Here is a 24,031-nt window from a genome sequence, read left to right on the forward strand (position 1 = left end):
GAGCCAACTGGGTTTTTTGGCTTTGCAGTTCAAAAGAGAATTTCTTGCTGAGTTTCATCTACAAGGGATGTGTGGCTTAGAAGGACTCTGGAGAATGGTAGTGAGAAGGTCTGCTCACAAGGCTAGGGTGTTGGCTTAGCAGTCAAGGAACATTTTTGGTTCTTCATTGGCTTCTGCACTTGGATGATGTGGGGCACATCACTGTGCTCCTGTGGCTGTTTTATAAAATAGCATCTCCCTGATTAGCTGGCTGGTCTTTGGGTGTGCTAACAAAGTGCAGGGTTCTTTGCACTTGAGCTTCAGTTCTGCACTGAAGTGCTGTTACACTGTGATTGTCTGAGGATTTATGAACGTTTTGCAGTGTTGTCACTTTCTTGCCTGTTCTGTTCACTACTAGCCTCTGATAAAACCTGAGGTACTCTTGTTATTTGTAGGCAGCATTTAAAACTTGAGAGTGTTAAGGTCAGGAAGGAAATGTCCAGTGGTTTGATCACTGGTTTTTTTCACTCAAAAACCTGTAGCTCTACTGGTGGAGTAGCGAAGTTGCTAGAGAAAAGTGTAGTGTTCTGAGCCAAAATGCAAGGCTTTAAATTAGAAATGCAGTTTTCATGGGAACTTCAAAGACCTATGTGAATTGGGTAAGAAATTCTTGTCCTGGTTATGCCTTGGGATATTACTGGAATGCAATCAAATGATTATTTTACTCTTTTTGACATATCTCCAAGAACATCTTTTGAGACTAAGCAAATAAATCTATCCTTCTTCCCCTCTCCCTGCCCCCCCCAGCTTTAGACAATGAATTCTTCAACAGGGGCATGACTTTAGGACAAAATGGCAGGCAAAGAGCTAAGGTACTTTGAACATGGATATAGTTGGTGCTTAAGGCATTTTATCAGATACACACGCATATTTTTGTGTCTGTCTCTGGTCTTGTGTGTGAAATTATATTTGTGCATACTTAATGTATCTCACATTATACAGAATGGGGTTTTTTAGTCCAAGTTTAACAACCAGATAGCTTTGCCAGTGTGTTACTATATTACACTGAGGAAGAATGGGAGGAGAGGTTGAAATATGATGGCTTCCTGCAGCAGGTCTTGTTCTAATTTCTTGTACATTCTTAACATCTGTAGTGGATCTTTTGCTATATCATTCTAGGATTGTAGTTAAATCTGAAGATATGTGGACAAGATCTTCCTGTATCTAATTTTGATAATTTTTAAAAGTCCTTATCTGTGTGAGGATAAGAATTAAAAACCATACATTTGTAAAGCACCTGCCAGATAAGATGAGATTAATGTAACTTTAAGAATAGTTTTCAGTCTAAGCAAAATACAGATGAACGTACATGATGATGTAGAGATAGGAATGAGTGGTTTATGAACTGTATAGTGATAAAAGGTGTTTTTCTCCAAAGCTGCTCTTTGGAACATCAGGGAAACACACCTCAGGACTCTGTGTTCAAACATTAGATCTGGACACCAAACACCATCACTTACTTCCCTTTCACCATTTCCCAAGTGTGGGTTTCCCTGCCTGTGCCTTCCTGCTCATAGAGGCGTCGCACTGCTGTTCGTAGCACTGTGTCTATGTCTGCTCCTGGTGTTTTCTTACCTTTGCTTTTTCATTGCTTATTTGCCTCCTGTTCTTCAGGTTTGTGTTTTTGCTTGCTTCAGCCTTTAACGCTTTCACAGAAGGTTATGGTATGAGGTAAAGGGAAAATGAGTTTTGTCACTTTAAAAAATTGTTCTTGAAAGTTAGAGGAATATTTCAGGGTCTCGTCAGTGTTACTTGTTGCTGCTAGGCCTTAAGCACTATATGAACTTTCCCAGGAAAGGTAGAATATCTCTGTGCTTATTCTTTTTCCTGGTGCTCATGCTGGTTTCATTCTGGCAGGCTTGACTTATTGCTGGTTTTGTACTATAGTGCTATAGCAAAAGTATCAAAAGCATATGGAAGGATGCAAACAAGTTATAAAATTAAACTCCAAATCCTAAATCAAAATGATAGAAGTGCTTTCTGTTCTTTGATTTGCAGCTTGCCACTTCTTTGCCCTTATCCCAGTAATGTTAGATATGAGCTTGAAACTCTTCTGTTTCATGTACTGTTATATATGTAAAATGTTGGAATTTTTTTTAGATCAATTTCAGCTGGAGCAAACAAGAGCCCGCCATCAACTCCTTCCTTCTATATTGCAGGCCCACTCCCCGATGGATGGGAACAAGCTATGACCCAGGATGGAGAAATTTACTACATAAACCATAAGAACAAGACCACATCTTGGCTAGACCCAAGGCTTGACCCACGCTTTGGTAAAAGTTCATCTCACTTCAGAATTTTTGATTTGCTTCAGTTCACTCAGCTTTAGTTTTTGCAAGCATATTTTGAAAACTTTTCATAGTGCGATTAGAATATATTTGAATTATAGAGACTTTACTTAAATAATTCTAAAAAAATATATAAAAAAGGATTAGCATATATCCTGTAGGATTGTATGTCACCAGAGTTTCTAATGCTATGGGTTGTGATTTTTGCCATATGATCCATACAGTTCCCAAAATTGGTGGCATTCAGAAATCAGACAGTTTTAGCCAAGCTCACTATTCCCTTTAAAATTGCAGAACTTTACCACAGAAGAATCTTTTCATTACCAAAAAAATGTTTACTTTCCTTTGCGCCATCCTAAAGAGGGCATTGTCAAATAATAATTTACACTGTTTAAATACACTTGAAACATATACCAGCCTATAATTCCAGCTTGTCACAGTGATGATCATGACAGAACTTCATTTTAAACAGTATGGAGAGAAATTCTTAGGTTTTTTTGTTTCTACGTTAATAATCTTTTTGGGGGGTAAACACTATGTAATATTGGAAACAGAAATAGTAAATTAGGGATCACAAGGTCAAGATGTAAAAATTTAACAAAACAGAACTGGTATCTCATTTTTTTAAATGTTTTTGATCTATATGAAAAGCAGAACTGCAAACACTTAAATATTGGCACTGATGACTATGAATAGCAGTAACATATAATATTAAGAGAGCCTAAACTAGTTCTTGGGTTGTCCAAGTAATTGTTCTGATGTATTTAAGGTGGTATTACAACTTCAGTTTTTGCATAAAGCCATGACCTGTGTGTGTAAGCTTCATTAGCTGCATTAATTTGCCCTTGGTTTGTTTTCCCAATAACTTCCTATTTTCAACTCTTTTGGATTTTAGTGATTTTTCCAGAGCCATGGAAAAAACAGTAGGGGGAAAAAAAAAAAAAAAGAAGAAATCATTGTGGTTTTCAGGCTTTAGTTTTGGACTTGGTGCAACTAAATGAAAACAGCGTGCAGATCACTGAGTAGGTCAGGCTGAGGGGATACAAAGCCTTTGAAGCTTTACAGGGGTTGACCTAACAACAACTGTGGGCCCCTTTTGGGAGAGGCATTAACTCCATGAATGCCGTATAAACACAGAGCTGCAGAACTCAACAGTTGCTGTTCTGGTTTGTTTTCCTGAAATGGCTTTTAGAAATTTCAGTGTTTTTGTTTTGTAGGCTTGAGCGCTTACTTTAAGCATCTGCTTGCTCTTATGGAGAACACCATATTGTCACACTTTGTTTATAAGCTGCTCACCAGTTTGTAGACAGGTTGAACCACTGTGCAGCTTGAGCCCAAAGGTGGGGCGTATGTTGGAGGTTGTCAGCTTTGGCAAATGTCCGTGCTGGCTTTAACACCAGCCAGGGTTGCAGACCTGTTTTCATGTTGCAAGAGGAGTGTGTAGGTAATTTGCAAATTCACAATTACTTAATATGAGAATAAGTCTGAAAAGGAAGCAGTCATTTTGAAAATCAGCATCGCCTCTTGCAGTTAAAAGAGGCAGGTCAATTACATTTACTTAAGTAATCTTACAGGGTGTGTATTTTGCTTATCTTTGTATTACTTTATAGTTTCCAATGATGAGCTACAATTAAAAAGAAGTGTGGAAGAGGCTTTAATTGACAGAGGTCATGAGTGAGATGAATCTTGTTTCTCAGAACTATTTTGTACTCCTGTAAATAGTATGGTCTAATTGTAAGGGCAAAAGCTGCTTGTCTTGTGCATACTGAACCTCCAGCAAATGTTAAGGCTGTGCAGTTAAACTGAAAGAAGCTAGAAATGTCCAAAAGACTGCATAAGGGTTTCTTGCTGCATAGCTTCCCTTTTTGGGCCCACTGCGTATGTGTATCCCAGACAGACTTGAGTTCATGCCAAGACTCTTTATTTTGTGGTCGGACTTTTAATCTGTTCCAGACCTTTTCAGTCAAAGAGCTCAAGTGTAACTGAAAGGGGCAAGGAAGGGAAAAAAAAAAAAAAGCATATGGGCTTTTCTGATCTAGAGTGATGGCAAATAGAGACAAGCTGCTAGCTGCTGTTGAGCTTGAAGGAGTTTTCATTGAAATCTTAAGTAGTACGCGTTGTATTGTGGTTTATGTTTTTATCATTTGAGCCAAGAAAATACAAAATCTTATTCCTGACCTCCTGAAGTCACTCTAGTAAAGAAGAAAAAAAAATCTGTTTGACAGAGCTAACTTACTGAGCCTTGCATTTATCATGTGGAGATCCTCAACAAATACATGTTGTGACCCTAAATAGCATGTGAATAACTCAGAAGTTTACCTTTCTGTGCTTAATATAGGCTGAAAATCATGCTGGGTTTTTTCCCCGTGAGGATCACCATACCCTTTTCTGTTGCTGTGTTTTAATATAAGGGCTTGGTTTTCACTGTTTTTTGACTAACACTGGTGGAAGCAATCCTAGGTAAATTCATCTTTGTAATGTTGAAGCTTTTGATTATTATAGCTGATGTAGATTGAAAATGAAGGGGAAATTCATTTCTTCCTTGACACTGCCACTTTAACCAATCTGAAGAACTATCAAAAACAATAAAGCTGTTGAATGGTATGTGCAAATGCACTCTTCTGGCAAACATACTCTTCTGTTCCTGTATTCAGAAACAGAAGGCTTGAAGTGTCTTTGCCCTTATTGCTTCTGAATTCCCAGCTTCCAAGGAGAAAGACCTTGTATCTCTGTATGTTCCTCATCGAATGGAAGCTTTACATTAATCCTTATTTTCTCTAGTAGGTGTGCAATAGGTTGTGTTTTTTTGTTTTTTGGGGGTTTTTTTGGTAGTGCTGGGAATTTTCCATTAATGTGGCTAGAAAAGAGAGAGGAGGGAGGATCAGTTTGAAGATACTGTTTTAGGCAGACACACCTACTGACTTTTTGGTAAGGGGAATTTGAGTATTGCATTTATGGTTTTAAACAGAAAAGAATGCAGTTATTATGGATTCCTTCTTGGAGCAGGCTTTTAAGACTAATACATCAGATAACAGTCCTTGTCAGAATACCCTTGTGAAGTAAGCTGGGTCTAAAACCTAAGTGCTCCAAGCTGAAGATAAGAACTTTGTTCCAAGACTCAGATCTAACATCTTTGAAGTGGGCTTGAGGTCTTCAGCTACGCCACTGAAGCATCAGTGAATCACAGAATGTTAGGGATTGGAGGGGACCTCAAAAGATCATCTAGTCCAACCCCCCAAGTCTTGTTGTGGCTCAGATGTTGATCCTTCAAGCCTATGCATTTGACTTGAGAACAGTTTTGCATTAGGAGAATTCACAAACTTTAAAATCTAGGAAAGAACTAAGTATGGAAGGAGGGTCTCCTTATGCCAGGCACAGGCAGTCATAAAAGATGACATGGGATCAAAGGAATGGGCATGGGAGGGGGGGGGTCCTTAGGCGCGTGTCAGCAGGATTCTTGTCTAGCGGAGCATCTGGTACAAACATGCTGTCCTGCCTTCTCAGTGCCTTTGCAGGCCTCATTGTAAGGGGCTTCAAATTACCTTTTTTTTTTTTTTTTTTTTTTAAAAAAAAAGGGTTTTTTTAAGAGAACTGGACTGTCAGATTGAGCTTGTGTTTTGGACTGTTTTGTCTTTTACTGGCTTTTGCTATTGTCCGTTAGTCATTCTTCACAGATCCTACTTTTCTTCTTAACCTTCCAAATAAGTAAATATGTTTTCTTGATAGTCAAAGAACGTCTGGGTAGCAAGCAGGTCAGCTGTGCATTCTGAGTGGCTGCAGTTGGTGAAGTAGAACATCTGCTTTTTCTATAAAATTTAATTTCCTAGAACCAGTTGAAGTTTGGAATCATTCAACTTTATCGCTACAATTTTCTGAGAATTGGCTTTTGTATTAGATACCATTAAAGGGATTTTAACTGTTATTTAAGTTTACAGATGATAGGACTTGGTTTGAAATGCAACTTAAAATAATTTGCCTTTTAAGGATACTTAATTTGTTAAATTCTAAGATGGGATGTTGAACTTGAAGTGGGGAAAATACCAGAAACAGGCAGTCGATTTCTGTGTCTCTGCTGGGTTAATGTAAGTCTCGTGTTCAAACAGTAGCACTCCATTAGAGTAGTCAGACAAGTCTGTCTGCAAGAATTGGAATAAAACAAGATACTGTTTCAGTTTTCTGGTTATTTTATTCCAGACTTCAGTTTTATAGGTTTGTTATTAGTGATCGTACCAGCGTTACACACGCCCAGTCTTTTTTCCTTCTGGTCTTTCAAATGTTGGAGCTGCCATATGGGATGGGAAGCAAAAGATGTGACCCCAGATTGAAATCATTGCTAGGAATAAAAGTGATTATAACACTAGGAGTGTAAAGAATGCACATCAGCATTTTCTGCTTCCTTTTTTTTTTTATTGTAATGTCAGAACTTTACAGCTTTGAAACAATTAAAAGGGCTTGTTCAGGAATACTGAAGTAAAATGCACCTGTAGATTTCATTGAAACACGTATTTATCATTTCCATTAAAACAAAAACACCACCTAAAACCAACCACACAACAAACTTGAAATGCACTTACGCTTTGGAGCATCTGCCTTTTTTTTAGTATCAGAAATTACAAGGAAGTATTCCCTAACATTGGGTTTTTTTGTTTCTTTTTTAATCCCTTACCTGTCTAGCACTTTGTTTAATATGTGTTTCTTCAAATTAGTTTGTAGGAGCCTTGCCAGAGGCAGATTTGTGGACAAGATAGAACTAAAACCCTAGACTGGAAAACTTCTTTTTGGCCTTTGTCTTGTCAAAAAAAAAAAAAAAAAAGCCCAGACCTTATGTCTGGTCACAGTGGTGTTTCAGTTTTTTTAAGTTCCGAATCTGCCTTCCATTTTTGCTCAAAAGCAGAGCATGAGCCACAGTTGGTTTTGATCTGCAAATTCAGTGGCATATCCTCTTTACATGCTCTCTAAAACAAAGTAGATTTGACTTATCTGAAAGGTCTGTCAGTATTAGATTATTCCCTTCCCTGTCTTTTTTTCCAAAAGAAAAATTGTAGATCACTTAAGATGGGGAAGAGACTTTTCTATTTTGGTGTGTATGTCAGAGAATACGAATAGATGGAACAGCATCAGTTTTCAGTGAACCAGTGCCTTGTGTCAAAGTGAGCTCATTGCAAATCTGCAGAGGTAGATGAAATTTCACTGTTAAGCATCCCTTTGTAATAGGGGATGCTGCTGCCCTTATGGCAGTGACAATAAATGCTTATTAGTTGTTCATTGTCATATCAGAAAGTGAAATCTTGTTCTGTTCAATAGCAGGATGTATTTAGACCTCTTTAGTGAACAGAGTTCACTGGAGAAGTCATTATGGAATCTGTCCACAAGTATTGTGTAAGGATGCAGTAAACTACTTTATGTAGAATATGTGTATACTAATAAATAGGGGAAAGAAAACCCACTTTTGCTAAGGATTTGTCAGGGCAGTAGATTTATATAAGTTTATACCTGGTTTTGGGTTTGTTTTGGTTTTGTTTTCAGAGTAATTTAATCCTGTTTTAGAAAAGACATTTGTTGGTAATGGTGTCTTTATGCCAGTAAAAATAATATGTACTTCCAGTGTTGTGCTAGAACGGCTGTGACAGTGAAAGAAAACTGCACTCCTAATAGGGCCCCTTTTTCCTTCTGTGTCCTTCTAACACTCTGCAGTTTGCACGTCTCTTAATGAGCAAACTGTGTTAAAAATTGAACGTGCATAATTTTGAACACATTGTTCATTATCTGTAATCTAAATATATGTGTATATACACACACAATAATTATATACTCTATATCTAATTGTATATAATCTAAAATTCAGAGAAGCATCAGCTTTTTTCCTCCTGAACTCAATCATGTTGAAACATGATTTCAGTTTCTCATATACAGAAAACAATTTTACTCTATTTCTTGACAGTATACTATTGACTTTTTTTAATTACAGTAGTTCTTTCTGGATTTTTTAATTCGTGTTTAATTGCAGCTAATACCCTTATGTAGACTCTGCTGATTAAACTGTGGTCTAAAATGTGGACTAGCTTTGATTAAATATATATTTACCAGGTATTTGGTGGACAGACATGGAGCCTGGACTTTGTGTAGTCTTCAGTGTTTCATACATGAACTTAGATGGGACTAGTTGAGATTTCTTCTCATAATCTGTCCCATGCAGTGTGTCCTACATAGTTCTCGTGTAGTACTAATACTGTCAGTTGCATTCTGTATGAAGATTTAAAAATAAAGAAAAATATTTTTAAAATTGTTTAGACTTCCAAAATTAAGATAGATTTCTTTTTAAAGCAAAAGTTTCTTATAGCTATTTACGTTACTGCTGAATCTCACTTATATTTGCTTTTCTGGCTGGCCAGAATATTTCAGTTTTTCTGAAACTGGCATACATTGAGTGAAAGTGCTTTATAAATACTGCTGTTGACTTCTATGGGGAAAAAAGTTAGATCCATGAACAACTACATTTTACTCCAGTTTAGTTTCCAGTGTGTTAAAGAGTCTGTCTGTGGATGCTATAGAGTCATAGTGGTGGTCAGTCAATCCAGTTGTTGCAGCTGTCCCATTTTAGGATACAGAAGGACTTCTAAAACAATGGCAGCTTTATCAAAGAAAACAAAGAACTGTTTAAATTAATTTATATTGTTTTAATAAGCAAGTGCCATAGTGACAGAAGAGTAAAAAGAAACATACTAATTTAATTTGAATACAAGTAATTGATAAATGCAGAGTAATCAATCTGTAATATGGACATGCTTCTGTAATAGATAGTATTTTCATTGGATATATCTTGTTTTAACCAGAAGTGTGTGAATATTTCTTTTTACCTAAAACATCTAAGATTTGTTTGTACACTTAAGACAGCTAAATGAGCCCAGAGAGCAATCTGGTTCAGGTTTCTCCCTTACTCTAAGCTCTAGGATTCTCAGATTAATCAGAGACTGAAAACAATGGAATATTTTATTGTGCTACTTCTTAGGTTGTTTTGTAACAGCAGCATTATGAAACTGCAACTGGGATTTCCTTAAAGTAATATAGCAATGCATTATAAAGAATGTGATCCCGAAACATGACTTGTATCCTGATTAAACAACAAATTGTTGTACCGACTCTCTAAAAAAAGCCACTTGGAACAAGTTTTTATTGCTTCCGAGACTCATTCTTTCAAATCCTGCTGGTAATTTTTTTTTTTTTTTTTCTTCACAGCTCTTTTCAGTTTAATCAAAGAGGATTTTTGCCTTTGTTGCAGTGCTGCAAACTAGCACCATTCAAAAACCTGGCCATAGCCAAAAATGATGCACAAAAACTGTCTGGTTTCCAAATGAAGCTGAAGGGGATAAGTACCCTTTTTCAGTTCCCTCAATGAAAACATTGATTCTTAATAAAAAGAACAGCAAGCTATAGTATGCTCAGATCCTGAGCTGCTTTGTTGTTATTTGTTCAAATACTGCCTATACGTTTTCAGATTAAAATTAGTTTTAGTTTTGCTGGATAAAATTATAAATACAAAAGAAAAACCATCAAACATTCAGCTGTGTCTGTGAATCATTAATGGTGCTCTTCAGCAATCTTTGCATGTATTTCTGCATAGGGAAAGGTACTGTGTTACTGCAAACTGTCAGTGCCCTGGGACATGTGATGTAAATTGGCATAGGATCTTGGGAGAGAATTAGCCTTTTATGTTTGAGTTGTTAACAATCTGCTGGCCTTTTCTCTCTAGCACCAATGACTGGTAATTGTTTCTCTCTCTTGGTTTGGTTTTGGGTCTGGGGTGGGTTTTTTCTTTTGTTTTTTTTCCCCCTTTTTCTTTTTTTCCCCCATTAAGGATGTAGACAGCAGTCTAAACTTTTTTCAGTAACTGTCAAGTATTATCTGCTACAATAGAGAACAGGCATTTTGCTGCTGAGTTTGGACAGTAGAACATTTAATGTGTAACATTTGAAGACCACTGATTCTCTGTTCTCAAAGGCATATTGCAGCTATTACAATTGACTGCATTCTGCAGATTGTGAAGTTAAGTCATATTATAGGATGGCAAGATCTTTTTTATTGTCTTAAGTTGCCTGTGTTTTTTAACTTGTCTGCCCCTCCTCCTCCTCCTCCCTCAAATCCCCCTCTTCTAGAAACAAAGACTTGTTTGTTCCTTCTCTGCCTGTGAGGTCCTTGCAGCCTCCACTGTGTGGGTGCAGAGCCCCTTATTTAAATGCTTTCCATAGCCATGGAAGGTAAGGAACAGGATGCGTTAGAAAATTGATAAGTCTTAACTCTAATAGATAAATGAAGCTCTTTGCCTTTTAATTCAAAGTACTTAAAAAGAGCTGTGCGTGTCAGGATCATCACAAACCCATGAGGTGGGGAAAAAAAAAGCTTATCTGAGATCATGTTAATAAGCATATTCTTTAGAGTGCAGATTTCTGCAGCCACGGCCTCAGTAAATAACGGAGAATTGAAAATTAAAAAAAAAACCCCAAACCAAACAAAACAACCAAAAAACAAACCAACAACAAAAAATCTTTAAAACCTCCTGTTTTTTCCTGTCACTTGAAATAATATGTGTATTTTCTTCTTTTCATTAAATATTGTGTTGGAAATTACAGAAAATTACATTCTTCTTTCTGTTTCCCTTGAAGATAGCATTTTTGTGTAATTAGCCAAGGTGGCTGAAAATCATTCAGTGTTATTGCTGTTGCTTTTTTTTTCCACGGGTTCTTCACTTGGATATGTTGTTAAGTCGGTAAAATTCAGTTAGTATCTCCTTTTAATGTCCAAATTTTTAGTTTAATTTCATAGTTAAAAATAGTTCCCTACATGAAAAACATCTCCATGGTCTGTTCTGAGAAGACTTTAAAGTCTTGTCAATTTGAAGTCTTTTGCACTTGCATTCTTGAAATAATAAAATGCTCAGAAAAAATCTTTTTCATGAATACCTGAATAAGAATTTAGAAACTAGACTTTTAGGTTTGATTTCTGAATAGCTACCAAACCTTGTAATTAAATTTCCCCCAATATTTATTGATGAATAAATCATGGAGCACATGTCTTATGAGGAGCAGCTGACAGAGCTGGGGTTGTTTAGCCTGGAGAAAAGGAGGCTGAGGGGAGACCTTATCACTCTCTACAGCTACTCAAAAGGAGGTTGGAGAGACATGGGGGTTAGTCTCCTCCCAAGTAACAAGTGATGGGACAAGAGGAAATGGCCTCAAGTTGTGCCAAGGGAACTTTAGATTGGATATTAGGAAGAATTTCTTTGCTGAAAGGGTTCTCAGGCATTGGAAGGGGCTGCCCAGGGCAGCGGTGGAGTCCCCATCCCTGGAGGGATTTAAGAGTCACACAGACATAGTGGTGAGCAACACGGTTTAGTTGAGGACTTGTCAGTGTGAGGTTAGTGATTGGACTCAATGATCTTAAAGGTCTTTTCCAATCTAGGTAATTCTGTGATTCTGTGAAAATTAAGTATACACTGAAGTCTTAATATAGTATGAAATTCCTGTTTCAAATACACTTTTAGTTAGAAACATTACTTGCAAAATGGACATTAGAAGGCATTTCAGGGATCTATTCAGGATGAGCATTAAAATTAAAAAAAACATCAGACAAGAGTGAGTTGTTTCTTATGGTTTTAGTTGCGAAGTCAGTAGATGGGAAGAGTGGAGCAAACTGTGACCAGAGAGAACAGGAATAATAGAAGCAGCTGTCAGAAATATACAGGTGTATAAAATGTGAAGAGTTTGGTGTGAGAAGAAAATTCTTTCCAAAGCTTCGTATTAGTGGAAAAGAGACCGAGGGATGTAATACCTGTGTGGGGCATGTAGGAAAAACACATTCGTAACTGTTGAAGGGAAGTTAGTGATATTGCACTTAAGTGTTTAATTAAGTTTAGAAACTTAATTTTTTATGAGGTTATCTGTAACATGACTTGTCTGTGAACTGCATGCGACAGGGACTCCAAAACCATGATTATGTAGTTGGAGACTAGACCATAAAGGCAGCATTTTAACCAAAAGAAACCTGACATTCTTCAGCTTTGGGTACTTTTTTTTTTTTTTTTTACAAGCTCGGTAGTTTGCTTTTAACTTAGAAGTGCTTCTTTCAGGTGATTGTAATTTTCTAACCTTTGTCCCTTTACTTTCCACTGTAATTAATCTTCCGTGTTGTTTAATAACAGGGTTTGAACCCTGGAACTTCTGAAGGGTAGCACAGACTTCTGCTTGAGTTGCAGAATTAGCAGCAAGAGCAGGCGGCTGGTTTCTGTTGTCCCCTACTAAGCCCTTCATTGTCTGCTTTCAAGGTGAAACAGGATAAGGTATAAAAAGCGAAAGGCACTGTCCTGGATCCGGACTTGATAGGATTCTGTGTAAAAAGAGAAAAAGGATGTATTCCCCTCTCCAGCAGTGTCATGTCTATCTTGTCTGGAGCTGTTAGGTGGGCTGCCTTTCTTTTTGCATTGCTGTCTCTGCTTTCAACTTTGCCTGAATTTGATAGATGTACATAGTCTAATTGCTGTCAGTCTTCCAGCAGAGATTGCCAGTGGAGGTCCTGGAGGTTGTAATTGCAGTGCACTGCTCACATCCTTGCAGGTCAGCTGTTGGTGCTGTTGACACTTTTGCTTAACTGTTTCTGCTGTCTTGGGGCATATGAACCTTCTGTGTCTGTTCAGCCAGAGGAACAAGCTGTCCCATCTCTTCCTGTTGCTGGCCTAGGGACCACAGCTCATACTGCAAAGCTGGTTGATTGGCTCATCATAGTCACTTTCTTCCTGAAGTCAGTTCTGAAGGTGAAGTGATGCTGAGTGTTTTGTAAGACCAGCTGCTTGATTTTAAGCTTTAATCCACAGCTACATTATTTTCCCACTAATTTTTTTTCCCTGATGGGTCAGGATGGGACTTGCAGGTTGGAGTTGAACATCCAGCCCTTTTTATTCACTCGGTTGTTTATACTTTGTACTGGGATTCAGTTTCTATTCCTACTTCACCTGTTCACGAAGAAGTTTTATCTTATTTATGGTCATATATATGAAGCTCTCTCACAGGTAACTACATAAAAGATTATTTCAAAGTTTTTCAAGCTATTTGACACTTGATTTTGTTTTGACTTGGCTCATGAAAATGTGACCCACTTGTCCACTAGAGTGTTAACTCAGTGTTGAACCTATGGAATTGTTGAAGGGGTTGACTAGAGAGTTCAGTTTGCAACTGTTCTGCACCTTTTTTATTTTTCTTTGCCGTTCTTACTGCAGTGAGTATATAGTATTTTTTTTTCCTATGTTACCTCTCAATGGAAAGATGAGCTGTGGCAAAGAGAAAAGCTTCAGAGTAAAGCTATGAAGCAAGAGCCATTTTTAATGCTATTATGAGATAAATATAGTAAGGTTTTCTTGGAACAGAAGAAAAGCACTACTGTACCTTAAGTTGAACATTCAAAAGACGGTGGAGACTGAAGGGCTTTTTGGAGAAAAGATGCTAGAGATTCTTTATGAGATAATTCTCCTTTCTTATGGTAGTTAGAAGTGTTACTGTTCCAGGAATCCTCTATATATGATGAAAACATTAATTCAAACTAAGACAACAGATGGTTTCCTTTGCACCAAATCCCTGTCATCTTAAAAGAAGCTCACTCCTTTTATTTTGTTTTTACTTAGTTACCATAAACCATAATCCTTATTCCCAGAAAAAAAGAAAAAACCCTACCAGTCTTCCATCACAGCTTCAGCAAATGCATTCTGCAGCGTATTGTGAACGTTAACAGATTCAGGCTGTTCCAGACAACAAGATGAAGAGCTAATTCCAAAACTGAAAGCCCCTGAAAATAGTGACCTTGTAATAAATTCAACCCTCCCCAACCCACTTTCGCTGCGGGAACTCCAGTGATTCTGTTGACTTTAACCATACTGGTCTCATGTGGGGGAAAAATAAGGTCTGTCAAGTAGATACATCCCAGTCATGCTTGATTTTATAAAATAAAATTGTCTTAGGTCTTGCTTTCACGGGGGAAGAGAAGATGGGTTCTCATTGTGCATTAGGCATATAAGATGACACTTTTTCTTCTCCACACCCCAGAAAAGATGCATCACATACTTGTGGGATAAAAGAAAATGAAACACTAGCAAAATGTTTCCTGTGTTCATGGCAGTGTATTTGGCTGTATAATTCATTTGCCATTTCTCTACCAGCTCTAATTTTGCATGTCAAGATGCCCTAAATGGGGTCTTCAGTGCTCAAAACTTGATGCGACAAGGATGTGAATAATTGTTGCATGACCAGCATCATACTGGCAAGAATGGTGGCTTTTAACCAAATGTAGTTTGATGTGAGATGATCAGTTTGGTCATTCTGTATGTTCTCGAGTTTAATGATTCTAAGATTTCACATGAATAAGAAAAGTAGTTTTGTATTATTTATGTCTAAATTGAGAATATTTTATTAGGAAGAAGAGAGCGAGATCCTTATAATTAAACTTGAAATACTTTACTACCACATCTGAATTTTTCACCAACTTACACATTTAACTGTTCTCAGAAGCTTTTAGAACAAGTGTGTACTCTTAAACATGAGACTGTTTCATTGATTTCACAGAAATAGCAAGTGCATACATTTCACACTCTGAACATCAGTGTAGCTGCATGTTTTGGATTGTCATGGCTTGTAGTTTTATAAAGTTTTTAATATATGCCTTCTAAGGATAATTGCTTCCTTGCATGTATTTGTTTGAATTTCATTTTTAAATGTCTATTGTTTTGGTTCCTTAGCCATGAATCAGCGAATCAGCCAAAGTGCTCCAGTGAAGCAGCCACCCCCTCTGGCTCCTCAGAGTCCCCAAGGTGGTGTGATGGGTGGGAGTACCTCCAATCAGCAGCAACAGATGAGACTTCAGCAGCTACAGATGGAGAAGGAAAGGCTGAGACTGAAGCATCAAGAACTGCTTCGGCAGGTGAGGCCACAGGTTAGACACCTACTTCCACTATTTCTTTTGTATGTTATGTTTTGTTTTGACTAAGTTGTTATTTCAGTGAGTCTTAAACTCCAGTGACTGTACAAAGAGTTTTGAGATCTAAAAAGGTCTGAATTCATTCTGTTACTGGTAGCAGATTGATAGTGAAAGCATCTGACTTAGCAGACTGAAGGATTTTGCTTTCCTCCCTCATTCCTCTAAGAAAACTCTCCGAGAACAGGCTTCTTTAGATTTTGCTTTCCTCTCGCATTCCTCTTTCTAAGAAAACTCTCCGAGAACAGGCTTCTTTACTGTTGGGATGACATCATGGACTGTTGATCTGATTGGATATCCCTCTTGAGAATGTATTTCATATTCATTGAGTTCTGAGTCATGCAAAAAGGCAAGAAGTTGGTTCCCAAAGCTGCTGTAGCTCTCCCTTTAAGTGGAGGAAAGTCTTTTACTTTTAGAATCTGTCACAATCTGTAGGATTCCGAAGTACTTTTAAAATTTATATAAGATTCATTGAGGAGACACTTTGTTGCTAAAATCTTATCTGTTTAACAGTGGAGTGGAGCATGGAACAACTGAATCACTGATGCTGCATTTTGAATTTGTGGTTTTCTTATGCTGTAGAATTTAAAACTTCATAATTAGGCTGCAAGCTGTTTTAGTATTTTTCCACTATATGAATATAGCTGTAGAAAATGTTCAAGTGTAGGACTGGACACTGGAATCTCTGGATTTTTAATTCGGGCTTGACTTCCTTTTTACTCTAAGCCTTCTGCTTTGGTTTTTCCATCTAAATGTTTTAAGGGTTACTACCATCTGTGCTAGATACTTAGGATAATCTTTGGTTATTTGACACTGCCAGAGAAAGCACTAATCTTTTCTTTGAGGGAAACCTTCTAAAATCTTACCCTGTTCCCTTTTCACTTTGGGTGATGGGCCTTGTATCAGGAGAGGATAATACCTTAATGTCCTCAAAGACAGCTTTTCTCTTTCTTCATCATCTGCAGTATTCTGTCCTGGAATCTGACTCCCGTTATCCCCTCTGTAGTCAAGGCCTGTTTTATAGGAATCTTCAACATCTCTTGGTGTAAGATGGGTCATCTTTACAGCCATTACTTTTTATAGTACTCTAGGTAAGAACACATTGCAAAGGTGGCATCAGGACTTTCTCTCTGCTTAAGCACCTGGGCTTCTGCTGTTCCTGCTTTGCAATTAATCCATCAACAAACACTTTACCCTGTGCTAGCATGCTTCTAGGTAGGCCTTCTGATTGTCTTCTTGCCTCAGTTGTCATTGAGAACCTGACTAACTGTGGACCAGGTGACAGCCAGTTCCCTTCATGTTGTCCTCCCTGGTCATTAAGCTTATCTGTCAAATACGCATCCTTGGTAAACCTGTGAGTTTTGTTTCACTGTGTCATGATTTTCATAGTTTCTTAACTCCCTTATCCTGTCTCATCTGGCCTGTCTTGGGGGCTTGATACTACAAGATGGTGTTTATAAGACAGTCTGCATAGGCAAACCATGCAGCTAAAGTAATTTTTATCCATCTTATTTTTGCTCTTAGGCATTGCGGAATATCAATCCCAGCACAGCAAATTCTCCAAAACATCAGGTAGGCTCTTAACTGATGTTTCAGCATAAGTAGAAAAATGCAAGCATTAAAATAGGCTAGCAGGGGAACTTTTTGCTAAATGAAGGCGTTCTAAAAAAGAAAAACAATCAGGGGAAAAAAAAAAACGCTCTGCCATACACATTTTTTAACCTCTTCTCTGACCACTACCCTAACATTGTTTTTAAGAGTGCTGCATTACCACAACTAGATATCAATATTTAAAAGCAAATTAGGAATTCATTGCACATTTTTCTGCATTGAAAACAACCTTCTTGTTTAGCATTCTTGAGGATACTGCTGTTCCAATCCTGTTGTCATCAAGATGTGTATTTAAAGCAAACCTTCCATTATATCTAAGGTAGTAGTTTGACTTTTACGTACTGTTCATATGAATGTTCTTATCAGTTTGTTTAAGCAGGTATGATCTTAAAGAAGGATATCTGTAATCAGTTAATAAAAAGTCACTTGAAATATTTACTATTTTTAAGCATGTATAGTGTAACAAGTATTTAATATGTTAGACTAACAAAATAACTGCTGTGGGGATATAATATGTGATTATTCTATTTTGACATTTAACAGGCTTCTGCACAGATAAATTTTCTGTATAGGAAACAACAATTCTGAAAAGCCCACCAAGCTCAGACCAAAAGAAAAGTGGTCAAAATTGAAACGTAATAGACAGTTTAGTGCGGACTTCCTTTAGGCTCTTAAGCAGTCGAATATGGAATTAATCTCTGAAAGGGTGGATTTATGGATATGTTCACAGAGCTTCTTGCTATTGCTAACAGTGTTCTTAATCTGCTGGTTCTTAGGACAATATTTATATTAGCTTGTATTGTACTTAGTTTTTCTAAGAAAAAAAACCACTATATGCACTATGCAAGAAAAACAGAATAAAATAGGGTGTTCTGTGTTTGGAAGCCATTAGTACTGGTGTACTATTGCATTTGGAAGAGTACTGCAAAATTTGTATGTTACTAGTTGTCCTGAGAAGATCCCATCTTCAAAGTAGGAACCTCAGGCCTTAAAAACAGTACTGATACCCACGTAAAAATACTTTCTTGTTTGTTAATATCAGGGTAGCTCTAAAACTGAAGCATTTCAATTGGGATGTAGTAATTTCATTCATTTACAGAGCAATATCCACAAAATTATCTCATTGACCAGTAGTAGATCCCTACAATGGAGGAGAAAAAAATTCTTTAAGAATTGCTGGCATAGAAGGGAATAAGCAGAGAAGCACACTCCTCCACACCAGTTGGAAACACCTTATCTTCCACCACAGTTAAGTCATTCAGAAGGGATGTTTTTCTTACTAAATGCCAAAAGTGTATTCTATATTTTCTTGTATGCTTGAAGCCCTGTCATGCAATTGTTCACTATTCCACAGGAATGTCTTCCTGTTGCCAACTCAGAAACATCCAGCAAATAGAGAACTTCGGGATCATTTTCATAGTTAACTCAATAAGATCAGATTTTTTGAATTTCTTGAAATTCTGGCTTAAAACATTAAAAAGTTACAAAACCTCAAAATTATTGACAAATCTTTAAATGTATATGTAGTAGTCACTCTGCTTTGTTTGGGATGGTAACTGAGGAAATGATTTATGCAAAAATCAGGATTCCAGTTACATTTAAACTGGCTTCATACCAGGCTCACCTGTATGCTCACCTGCCTGGGATCAGTTTTATTAGACTGCACTTGCTAATGAGTCAGGCTGTGTTTGAGTGGTCTAGTGGATAGAAAAGTGGGCAATTATGTCAAATTAGAAGTTCTGTAATACTAGACTATTCATATTGTATCATCTGAATGTATTTTTTTGTGTTTTCTTATGTCACTTCAATAATGTAGTGAGCACCCACATGTGGCAGAAGGTGCTTAGAGAACTGCTTCTGGAAATTGTTCTCTAAAGACTTCTAGAGGCCTTGTACTATAGAGGCAAATGTTGTCTGTCTTCTCCAGTGATGCTGCTATTGAAGTCTCAATCTGTACATCCTGGCAGGTCATAGTCCATCTAGTGAATCTGTGACAAATCCACAGAAAGAATGAATGTTTCTTGGGTCAACTTTTTCTTTTTGACAGATCTTTTCTTTCTTTTTTGAATAAAATTAATGAAGCTGAAAGGAATTACCTGCTTTCCTGATGATAAAACTGTACTTGGAGGGAGAAGAATAGCTTCTCTTGCTAAATTTTAAATGTTCTTTCAGGGAATACTGAAAATAAAATCTTCATATGTTCAGTGCTCTTAATTCTGGGAAGACTTAAGTTTATTTTAGAGAGGGATTGTCAAGGTCTTCCATTTGTAAAGAAATTATATGACACCAGCATTCTTGAAGCTTGCTTCTAATGAAGTATTTATTTTCTATGGATTGAAAAAAACCCTGAGAAATATTCCTTAACTTTTAACTGGATCTCTGAGCTTTTCTTAATCATGGAATCAAATAGGTTTGAAGGGACTGGTGGAGGTCATCTAGTCCAGTATCCTGCATGCAGCCTAATCTCCTCTTCCTTCTTGACATTTTTGCCCACAAAACCTGTGTACATGGTTGTATTGATATCTTTGGTCAGGCATTTTTGGTACTGAGTAGTGCACATTGTGTCCTTGCCAGTTTTTGTGTCTCTGCCATGATGCAACAGTATCCTGTAAAGACACTAACACTCAAAGTGTTGCATATGCATTTAAATACCTCCTGGAATGATTAAACAATTACTCAGCTTCATCTTTTGTAGCAAGTGCTGTAAAAGGCTCTTCTTGTTTGAATGAGGATGTCCTTTATTATAGTACTAAAAATGTCCAAGTCAAAAGTATGTGAAACAAAAGTTATAACTTCTCTATTAATTGTGTATAAGGAAGAGCTATTGATACATGCAGGGAATTTGAAAACACCAAGCGTCTGTCCAGTTACTTACGCTCATCATCATCATCAATTGTGAACACCTTAAAGATGCCTACCTGTCTTATTGAGTGACTTGACTTCCTCTCCATCCTCAGTAGCTCTCCTTCCATTTTCCTGCAGTTAGCATCCAGTTGTCAACAATGTCTCACCTGAAGTAGCTGTCAGTCAACTTTTGTATAAGTCATAAAACTGGCTAAATGTTAGGTAACAGATTTCTTGCCATCCAGTATATGATGGAAAGAGATAGAGGCAAATAATGTGCAGGTACTGGTGTAATTATTTTTGGATGTTGTGCAGACTGCTTTCTTGTGCTAAGACTGGAAGATTTCTTACTTCTGTGACACTTATATGAGGGTATTTACTGGTAAGATCAGCACACTACGCAGCTGTTTACTTGATAGGTTCCCCTGTATGTGCTTGCTCATTCTGTGTCTGCCACTTGTTTCTAGCACTGAATGGAGATCCCTGTCTGAGAAGCAGGTACAGCCCTACTTCCTTGCTACTCTGCTCAGTTGTGTTTTCCAACTTACATTTCCCTTATCTCTGTGCTGCTTTCTTGGTAGTTCTGCACACCTGGAATGTGCTCTGTTCATTGTCTCCATTCTTTTGTCCTTCATATTTTATGAAGTACCTCTCATATTCTCTGTCCTATTGCCCCGGACTTATTTCTTACCAACTTCTGAGTGGCATGCTGTAGATTCCCATACTCAGTGAAGAATCCGCAGACATATGGCCAGTCTGTGACTGCTGAATCACTTGGATTTGTTTCTTTTTTTTTTTTTTTTGTATTTGCTCTTACTGCATAAAATGCAAGCACTTACTGTACTGAATAGTTACTGGGTTTGAAATATTATTTTAGTTTCCTATGATTCTTTTTTTAAAAAAAATCATCTTAGTTCGTGTTTGACACCTTTCATCAGCTTAGTCAAGATTTACAGTGTTCCAGGAAAGTATTAATTTCTTAGGACACTATTACTGTTTCTCAATAAAGGGTTTTTTGCAGTCACTTCACATGTATACCAATACAAAGCTGTGTTACTGTCACATTTGTGATATTTTCTAGAAAGTAAGGAAGGCATCATTAAGAACAGTCTTGAATTCTGTATTCTTGAACTTCCATGATGTTAGTGAAACCGGAAATTTTACTGAGGACTTGGGTTTTGGTTTGCTTGTGTGTTTTGTTTTATTATTTTTTTAAATCTTCCATGTAATATGTCTTTAAATAACAAGATATGCTTGCGTTCAAATCTTAGTGGAAATGATGAGCAACAGCTATTTTAGTTTATTAGTGAATACCAGTGTGTTGTCCCTTCAGTCTCTCATTTCCCATCCCTCTGTGTGTTATCTGAAGCTGACCTAGATTAACAAGATAAAAGACTCCTCTTGGTGTCATCAAGAGTGTTGGTGGAGGGGAGGTTGATGTTGGTTTTTTGTTGTTTGTTTGTTTTTTTCAGAGAGATAAGGTATTGAAGTGAGCCATTTGGTCTTTGAACACAACTTTTTTGACCAGTGAAGATATGGCCACTGGTATACAGAAACATTTTTGAAAATTATGTTTACAAGGTGCAGGAAGAAAATAACAAGTTGCAGCAAATTCATAGCTGTATGGTGTCTCTTGGTTTTAATTTGCCTTATTGCTTGATATTTGATAGAGAAAATGGTCTGTGATATGTCTTATTCTGAAGAGGTTCATTATGTGAGAAGTTTTCCGGGGGCTAGCTAAGACCGAGTGAAGTGTCCTTCCAACAAAGTTTTTTCCCATTTAAAATTTTTGCTTCTGATTGAACTTTTTAAATCAATAGTCACAAATAATACCTGAAACTTCTCGTTTTTTTAGAAGTAAATATTGTATCCCTCCTTTTGTTGTGTTTTACTCACTTGATAGCTCTTTTTACTAACATTGAGTTTTACTTTGTTCCTTGTCATTTCAAGTTTCCTATTAGATGTTTCTTTTGCACAATGAACAGAAATTGTTACTGATTTTTTTACTCTCCAAAATCAGTAACAAAATATTACCGGAGAACTGTCATGCAGCTAAGGGAGCTGAGCAGCATGTACAATATCAGAAGTAACTTGAATATTTGAAGGTAGGCAGAAATCAATTTTGTATGTGTTTATCTCAGTTTTCATTGAACTGTTGATAAGTTACTGTTACAGAATCACAGAATGGTAGGGGTTGGAAGGTACCTCAGGAGACGATCTAGTCCAACCCCTCTGCCAGAGCAGGATCTAGTCCAACCCCCCTGCCAAAGCAGGTTCCCTACAGCAGGTTGCACAGGAAAGTGTCCAAGCGGGTTTTGAACATCTCCAGAGATGGAGACTCCACAACCTCTCTGGGCAGCCTGTCCCAGGGCTCTGTCACCCTCACTGTAAAGAGTTTTTCCTTAAGTTTGTCTGGAACTTTTGGTGTTCCAGTTTTTGACCATTGCCTCCTGTCCTGTCACCAGGCACCACTGAAAAGAGCTCAGCCCCATCCATTTGGCCCCCACATTTCAGGCATTTATAGACATTGATAAGATCCCCTCTCAGTCTTCTCTTCTCCAGGCTGAAGTGTCCCAGCTCTCTCAGCCTCTCCGCGTAAGGCAGATGCTCCAGGCCCCTCATCATCTTTGTGTCCCTCTGCTGGACTCTCTCCAGAAGTTCCCTGTCCCTCTTGAACTGAGGAGCCCAGAACTGGACACAGTACTCCAGATGTGGCCTCACCAGGGCAGAGTAGAGGGGGAGGAGAACCTCCCTCGACATGCTGGCCATGCTCTTTTTAATGCACCCCAGGTTACCATTGGCTTTCCTGGCCACAAGAGCACACTGCTGGCTCATGGCCAGCCTGCTGTCCACCAGCACACCCAGGTCCTTTTCCTCAGAGCTCCTCTCCAGCAGGTCGGGAAAGGAGTTTAGCCGGAATAGTTTACATCACTAGGTAACAAACTGTTGTTGTTCACTGGACTACCTTCCAAAAATCTTTGTAATTAAGGAACTGACTCCTTTAGTCTGGGCCATAAATTCAGCATGTAATAACAAATCGTAGTGCTTTGTCTCTATATAGGCAACTGTTTCTAGGAAAGCACTTGCATTTTAGGTAGGTAAAGTTTAGTTCAGGTAATCTGACAAGTACCTGTCATTTATTCTGCATCATTTGCACAGATCTTTGTTAGAGAGTACCATGAGGCTTACAGGTAAAGCAGCACACCCACACCTATGCTGTGCCATGACTTCAGAAATTAATTCAGGAGAGGGCTTAACCAGCTGCCTAGAGCCATCCTAAACTGGGGGCTGAAGACTGCAGCTGGGGAGTTGTGTGGTACTTCTTAAGGAAAATATTTGCTTCTTAATAAGTGACTTCTGACCGAGAGGTCTGGTAGACATGCTCTGCCAAACTCAACTGCAGCGGTTTAAGATACTGAACTCAGTTGTCTGACAGAGATTGCCTTAATAATAAGGCAGCAGAATCCATAATGTAGTAGCTGCAGCATTGGTGTGGCTCCATTGTAAGACACATCAGACACCTGGTATATCAGACAAATTATTTCTCAGCTTGGTTGGTTTTCTGACTTGCCTTCATGTATGGCTGTACAAATACCAGTTCCAGCTGAAGGGAGGAATAAGAATATGCATTCAAAGGCTATCTGTAACTGTCAGTAAAAAGTCACTTTGGAATTGCCCCTGAGTTGTGACCCACAGTGATTAAGAGATCAATGCATACATCTTCCTCTTCCCTGACTAACAAACTCTGCTTCTTCTAAACCCTATTAAATAAAACAGAAAGTTTTGTCAAAGCATCAGGAATTTCAGCTCTGAGCTGGGTATCCTGTAGAAACTAAGGAGATGTTCCCTGACCTAGTTATTATTGGAATCTTTTGTATTTCTGATGAGCAGTACTCTAAGGTACAACTTTAAAGACTGTCTAGAAAATGCAAGCATGATTGGACATAAATAGGCAAGCGTTGTGGAAAGGGAGTCCTGTGTGGCTGGATTTGGGTGAAGGATATGTTGGCTGCCATCAAAATATACAGAATCTGGAATTCACATAGTTCAACTGCAAAAGCAGAATCGATGTTGTTCAGCCACCTTGGGAACTAAGTGCTTTAGATGTTCTCCAGTTTCTGAAATAGTACAACTTCATTCCTTATTGAAAACCATAGATCTAAGTGAAACTTTGTTTATTAGTTTGTGTGGCAAGAGCTGTAGAATTTGAGTTGTCTGTTGGTCTAAGTGGGGAATGC

At 37.8% G+C, this 24,031-nt stretch overlaps 1 protein-coding gene across 1 annotated transcript in view; it reads left to right on the forward strand.

The window, feature by feature from the left end:
* LOC104526143 (transcriptional coactivator YAP1-like) overlaps nt 1-24,031 on the forward strand; it is a gene marked incomplete at its 3' end in the record, with an annotated part of 36,545 nt that overhangs the window by 7,478 nt on the left and 5,036 nt on the right. Inside the window, exons 3-5 of the mRNA XM_029085327.1 lie at nt 2,199-2,312; nt 15,103-15,284; nt 16,863-16,910. Coding sequence (XP_028941160.1) covers nt 2,199-2,312; nt 15,103-15,284; nt 16,863-16,910 — 344 coding nt within the window. The remainder of the gene's footprint in view (nt 1-2,198; nt 2,313-15,102; nt 15,285-16,862; nt 16,911-24,031) is intronic.

The sequence above is a fragment of the Antrostomus carolinensis genome, unplaced genomic scaffold, assembly GCF_000700745.2.
Source record: "Antrostomus carolinensis isolate BGI_N321 unplaced genomic scaffold, ASM70074v2 scaffold23956, whole genome shotgun sequence".
Classification (NCBI taxonomy): Eukaryota; Metazoa; Chordata; class Aves; order Caprimulgiformes; family Caprimulgidae; genus Antrostomus; species Antrostomus carolinensis.